We start from the raw sequence: 6,822 nt of genomic DNA, 5'->3' as shown, positions 1-6,822 counted from the left end.
TAAATGGTGATATGTTTTCTGGGTTATGAGTACATAACCAATGACTAATTTCCATGCAAGGTACCTCCATCTTCTAAACTGATGCAGGTTTAGTGGCCCTTTTGTTAAACTCCCCATGCTCAAATAAACAGGCTGAACAGACTTTTGATTGTTTATTTCCTTTCTTGAACAAAATACATGTGAAAAATAAAAACAGAAAGGCATTGTCAACATTAGTCTTAGCGAGTGAGACTGCATAACTGACATAGATCAATATATCATTTATGGTTATCACATAACTAGTAATTAATAGCAGCCTATAGGGCAAGGTATTTCTAACCACACCTCCAAGCTGTCAATTGACGATGAAAATGTATTTAACAATATTCTTAAAAAGAGGTAGGCTATACTTTTTTAAATTAGTAGATCGAGTGTAAATACAGCGATATTTAGTCAGACAGTATGAGAATAATAGAGTGTTTTCTGAACAAGTTTTGAATACTACACGTTAATTGTTGATTTCCTACTGCAACATTACACACATTTTTTTTTAAGTTCAACAGTGTTTGTTGTTAAAGATGGACTCTATAGTAAATTGATAAAGGGAGAAAATAGAGGTGACTATTCTACAGCTCGGTGCGCTCCATCTTCTCTTTGTGTTGTCGGATCTTCTCCGGCAGAGTCTGAGTCAGGAAGACAAACCGCTCCTTCTTCAGGTGCTGACCAGGTACCTGCTCATTTGCATCAATTGACAAGTAGTCTTCTTCTGCTCCATACTTTGGCCAGTGGACAAGACCTTCCCCATTAGGAGACCTAGACACACAATCACACACAAGTTATAAACAAGTATTATCTCCATGTGCAGCATCATTTGTAGTGAGGCTTACCCTGTGCGAGCAAAGTTTCCCCAGTAGCTCATCATAGCCCTGCTCAGCTGTTCCTCCTCTTCAGAGCATGCATCTAAAATAATGATGATCGAATAAAACACTTTGCACTTCAAAAACCCCTGAATAAACTTAGTTCTCTGAGAGTGATATTTATATTGCACTTACCAGTTATTTTGATATGAGTAGTTGTGAAGCAGTATCCAAATACTGAAAAGATTTCATCTCCGTGGTCACTCCCAACATAGCTCGGCCTTTTTCCCTGCAGGAGTTTGGGAGCATGCTGGTAGTAATACAGGTACACAGTGGCACCTGCATCTAAAAGAAGATTGGATGTGTTAAATCGTTTTTATTAAAGTGTGTGACAGAAAATATAAAACAAGGGTTTTTAAATAAATATTGTGTAGAGAAAATACCTCTGTGGGCATTAGCAGCTTTAATTGCTGGAAAGATGAACATCATATCTCCAAGAATCTCAGTGAATCCGTTTCTATTTTTCACACGATCTTCACCGGCTCCAATATATTCATCTACCAAGAGATCTCTGAACATGGCATCATCAGGCTTGGGAAAATGAGCAACACATCTGTCAGAGAGGTTTTGGCATGATGAAGCAGAGTAATATTGTACATGTCCAGCACTGTCTGCCTTACATCAGGGTAGAACATGTACATCATGTTCATGATATGCTCCCGATCCATTCCCTCTGTCCAGTTTGGAGGAGCCATAAACTATCGGAAGACAATTAGTCAATATTTTAATGGGCTCAATTGGAAATTCAGTTTACCCTTCATACATATGAATTTTAGTAAAATTTTGCATTCACACTTACACTAGGAAGTAACCAGCCCCCTTCATCATTATTAACACCAGTCATGAACGGTACAGTAAGAAGTTCATGTGTACGGAACAGCTCATCCACAGGTTTTGTCAGGAAATGTCCATCCATGTTAACAGTTATTCTCAATTTTGGATCCTTGAGAGAAAGTGTGTAAAAGAAAAAGTTGACATAAAGACAACATAAATACAGCTTATAGATATCTTCAGAAAATATAATCCACTCATTTTTCACTTATCCAATCAAGTCAGTCAATATCAGTTTTGCAGTCAATATCTCACCTGTCCAAGAGTTACAATAGTGTCAATATCGACGCTCCTCATGCAATCAGCGATCTCCTCTGTGCTTTCGAGGCTACAGCCAGATGCATTTGCAACCATCTGAGGACAGATATGTGGGATCCATCTCAACAATTTTGAAAAACAAAAGTGCTGTGATACTCTTAGTATTCTTCAAAAATAATCACACTGATCATTAACCTGTGTCACTGGAAGGGGATCACTTGAAATGAGTGAATCCATTGCAGCAGTGCCACTCTCAGCGATGGCATAGTGGAACAGGCCATCAGACAGCGGTGACAGAAGCTGTTGATTCAAGCAACAGAAGAAATAAAAGGTTCTGTGGACAGTAGTCACTATGCAGGGAAATACATGTGCAATACTAGCATGAACTGCCTGTCAGCAATATTAAAAGCCCTACTCAATTTTACTACTCAACTCAATTTATTAAACACACCCATTACTTTAGAGGAGATAGTGGATGTCATTGGAAGCCTACCATCTGGCAAAGCCCCTGGCCTAGACGGATTTATAGCAGAGTTTTATAACTGTTATGCCACAGAACATCGCTCACCTATCAGGGTACAAAGTAAATTGGTCGAATTTGGAAGCGCGTGCTTTGACCATAGATTGCCCTAGGGCCATGTTCCAGAGAGATGGCCTTTCATGGCCTACTACTGGCATTAAATACTTGGAGATCACTTCCCCTCTGAATTAACAGACTTGGCTACGTTCAACATTGAACCTCTGTCAATTAGAAGCTGATATTGAAAGATGGGCTCCTCTTTTTCTATCATTGTTGGAAAAGGGTGGGCTGGGTATTCTTAAACTTCCTACTATTATGTATATGGTCTCATGCACCCTGCCCACTTGAAGTGTGGGGGAAGCACTGGTACTTTTTCATAAGCTGGGGTCATGCCCAGTTTTGGGGGATCCTTTCCCATTAAAACCCCTCCCTTTAGCGCAGGCGGACTGGGTCCAAATGTCCCTCATACTGGGGAGAAAGGCTGAAAGGTGTAAAGTGGGAGAGTTACATCTCCTTCATTAAAGGACCCTGAGACTTTTGCATACAGAATACTGGCTCAAATCCCCACCATCCATCTAGATTTGGGACATGTGTCACTTAATTACCTTCACATCTACCAATGATACATTTTCGTTACATGATTTATCTGCTAACTTAATGTTTCAGTTTCTACTGATTTTACATTTTCATCGTCAATCTTAGTTTTGTGTTTACAACTTAGTTACTGAAATGTGTAAACCTTGTTTCCCATGTATCTTGTTATTCATCATCTTATGTTGTTTTGCTTTGTTCATAAAATGAAAATTGTTTGCAGTTTGAGATGTCCTGTTAAGAGTTTTACAGTCCTGCAGTTTGATCCTTACCAGGAGGGAAACGCTCACTCCGCCAGCAGACTCCCCAAATATGGTAACTGAACCTGGGTCTCCCCCAAAGTTATGAATGTGCTGCTGGGTCCACCTCAGAGCCTGAACCTGGTCCAACAGGCCAAAGTTTCCTGACATGTGCTCATCTCCAGTGCTGGATGGAAAATACACAATAATAGGCATAGATCAGATTGTAGTGGAAATCCGTTGAAAATACATATATAGGAAATTAATGCATGATTGCGTGACCTGGCACGAGTTAGGATTTCAGTTTTTATGGGAAAGGAAAAATTCATTAGACAAATCAGCCTAGCATTTCTGAAGCGGATGCTTGCTAGGAATCTGACCTCCCAAGTGTGCTCTGATATCAAAAGTGGAGCATCAAAGGAAAAAACAGGACATTAAACCTTAGTTACACAGAAACAATTACACACAAACCTGCAAAATAAAGAGTCTCGCTCAGTGTTGTTCTGACTTTTGTATTTGTCTATCATCATTGACATCTGTATCTGTTTTTGATACTTGCAAAATAAATCCTGCACAAGGCTGTAATTCGAATCTACGTCGTCGTCTTTAAATACTTGGTTCTGGTTTCCACTATGTCAGAGGAGGGCGTCCCACACAGCAATAACACATTTTTTTCGGCACCTGGAGCGCCAACCAGGTGGGTCCCCCTCCTTTTGTCGTAGAAAATATTTAAAGAAAAACACTTGACGACTAGGTAGATTCGAATTACAGCCTTGTGGGGGATTTATTTCATAGTATATAATCATAGTGTGTTCATATTAACTGTGAGTCTTTTTACCTGAGAAAGCCTAGAAGTCCCAAACGATACTGGATCAGAACCACAACCACATCCTGGTAAGCAGCCAGGGCTGATCCATCATATGTGGAAGCTGACCCAATACCAAAACCTCCACCATGGATCCAGACCATGACCTGGTTAGGTAATGAAAGACCATAATTACTTCAACAAACATAAAGCACAATTTACAATATTCTGTCTAAGTTATTTAAAAAAAAACATCAAACAAACACTTTAATCTGATTACAACAAAAAACAAAAAAAAAGAATGGTAACAAAAACAGGGCTACATCAGTCCCTTTGCAGTATGGTTCTACATATGGGCATCATGAGTCATATTGTCATTACGGATTCTTCAAAATCAATCAAGCCAACTTTTGCATGAACGTCAATCTAAAATGATCCAAAACCGAATCTCAACTGAGCAACAAGATTCCAAAGCAACTTACTGGGAGCTTGGCATTGTGAGCTCTGTTTGCAGGAGTGTAAATGTTGAGGTAAAGGCAGTCCTCTGAAATGTCTGGGAGATCTACCACCATGCCGAATTTTTCCATCAGATCTAAAGAAAACTGTCTATGTTGAATACACCTGAGGAAGAGACATATTATTGCAATAAGTATTGGACAACCTTTCTCCAAGTGTTGTATGCAACAGCTGAAACATATGAAGGCCTTACATGGGCGGCTGCTGGGTGGCATCTCTCACTCCTTCCCATCCCTCTACAGGCTGGGGTGCAGCCAGTCTCAGAGCAGGCCCAACAGGCGGCTTGGCAAATGGAACACCCAGGTAGGCATAGACGCCAGTCTCCTTTCCCTTTACAGTCACATACTGACCTCTCAGGCTCCCGAGCTTTGTGTGAACATCAGGTGCTGTCAGGATATTAGGACTGAATCAGAATAATAATGTAACACAATTTATCACTTCAATTTCCTGAGGAAAAAACATGTATTATGGCTAAGTAGCAAATATAAGTCCTCCAAGTATGAAACATCTGGTTGTTGGTTGGCTCCAGCTTGTGTTGCAACTCACGAATGTTACGTAATAGAAAAATGTCCCATTTGATTTTCAACACTTCAAAAAGTGAAAGACGAGGTTGCCTTTTGCCGTCAAAACTTTAAAATGCTGTTCATACAGCGAACACAAAACAAGTGTTTTGTTTTATTCTGGTTTACTGTGGGAAATTGAATATGATGAAGTTTTGAACTGTTGGTTGGACAAAATCAATAATCTGAAGATGCCACCTTGGGCTCTGGAACAGTTTTCTTCCAAATTCAAATATTTCACCATTGAAAACTAGAACTTTATACATTAAAGCAAAATGAAAGAAATTATTCACAGAATAATAATTGATTAAAATAATTGGTAGTTGCAGCCCTACATTTAACTTTAGGCTAGCCTAGTTTCTTTTAATCTCTTGAGTTAAATTAATTATTGATGCAGAGCGTTTAGTGGGTCAAAGTGAAAAACACCCCCATTCACCCATTCATTTAAACTGACACCTTGCTGGTTAGGTTGCAGAGCCACACCCTGGTTCAACTTTCACCTACTGAATACTATTTGCTCTGTTACCAATAATTGCAACACACATTTTGAGTGTGTTAACATTTGACCTCCAAATAATAATGTTTATAACTTCGCAAAAAATCGTGCTGGCTATGTATTTGATCATTCATCATTATAATGCTCCTTTGTAAAGTTGTGTTGATCTGATCTCCACAATTCATCTGGTAAATGACGTGTTACTGTACCCGTAAGAAATGATAGCTATTAAAAAATAGGAAGAAAAATAGATTTGTTCGTTAAGAAGTGGGTTTATCGCATTGCTCCATTCAGGCAGTGTTTCATCAGTAAGTATTTGTACACAGCTCTTTCCACATCCATGTCGTCCTGAACCAGCATGAGGCCAGCAAAGAAAAACTGAACCTGGATAATTTCATTAAATGCGACCTGCTTGGTCTTGTAGGGAGAGTTTCACCTTTGGACACAGTCTGCATTGCAAGTAGGTAAATGATTATCTCGATTACGGCTCGGTAAAATGCAAACATGTAATAAGTCAACAACATATTCAGTCATATGAGAACTACAACAAAAAACAAAGCGACATGCGTTTTCTCCTACTTACCATGCAGGTCTGCAGCAACACAGAGAAATAACACAGACGTTAGACAGAAGAAAGTTTGTTCTGCACCGAACTTCATGCTGGTCGTCTCTGTGTGGGTTGCAACACTGCTGGATTCTTCGATGAGGAAGAGAAATGACGCGTGCCAAGAAGCTTCCCCTCAAGACTTTAGCTAACGCAGTGCTGCACTTATTTTACGTACAAGATAATGTGTAACTCAGTCGTTTTATATCAAAGCAACAGGTGACCAACAGAAAGCAGACTTTACGCCCTTTCACTGCTGTTACCCTGGCCACCATAGCTCAAAACATTAAAGGCTCCCTCATCAGCTAAAACATGAAATCTGCCTGTCCATGGGCTTAATAAAAACCTACTAGATCACTGTCTTTCACAATGGTTACAGTGTCATTTTTACAAAATAATATTGCACTACAGAACAACATCTCCCATGAGCCTCACATAGAGAGGAAAGCTGTCAAGGATGTTGGGAACCGTAGTTCATACTATCAATCCAACTGCTGCACCTCAGT

General features: G+C 39.7%; 1 protein-coding gene across 1 annotated transcript; it reads right to left on the bottom strand.

Moving 5' to 3' along the window:
- Positions 1–145: 145 nt before the first annotated feature.
- On the bottom strand, positions 146–6,430 carry LOC131973960 (fatty acyl-CoA hydrolase precursor, medium chain-like). The gene is made up of 13 exons (XM_059336102.1): positions 6,296–6,430; positions 4,850–5,042; positions 4,623–4,761; positions 4,174–4,307; positions 3,369–3,522; positions 2,181–2,285; positions 1,983–2,081; positions 1,696–1,839; positions 1,517–1,594; positions 1,280–1,427; positions 1,032–1,181; positions 867–939; positions 146–792 (listed from the first exon to the last, which is right to left on the bottom strand). The coding sequence occupies exons 1-13, from the start codon at positions 6,369–6,371 to the stop codon at positions 606–608; spliced, it is 1,680 nt and encodes a 559-aa protein (XP_059192085.1). The 5' UTR covers positions 6,372–6,430; the 3' UTR covers positions 146–605.
- Between the last annotated feature and the right edge of the window lie 392 nt (positions 6,431–6,822).

Source organism: Centropristis striata, chromosome 6 (genome assembly GCF_030273125.1).
Source record: "Centropristis striata isolate RG_2023a ecotype Rhode Island chromosome 6, C.striata_1.0, whole genome shotgun sequence".
Taxonomy (NCBI): Eukaryota; Metazoa; Chordata; class Actinopteri; order Perciformes; family Serranidae; genus Centropristis; species Centropristis striata.
The sequence above is the reverse complement of the archived record's forward strand: the minus strand, read 5'-3'. Positions and strand labels throughout refer to the sequence as shown.

Bases quoted from the DNA above. Each gene is read 5' to 3' on its own strand.
- LOC131973960 (XM_059336102.1), bottom strand. From the start codon at position 6,371: ATGAAGTTCGGTGCAGAACAAACTTTCTTCTGTCTAACGTCTGTGTTA. The intron at 2,286-3,368 runs GTAAGGATCAAA...TTGAATCAACAG, and splicing joins GAGTGAGCGTTTCCCTCCTG to CTTCTGTCACCGCTGTCTGA. The intron at 940-1,031 runs GTAAGTGCAATA...TCATTATTTTAG, and splicing joins TACTCATATCAAAATAACTG to ATGCATGCTCTGAAGAGGAG.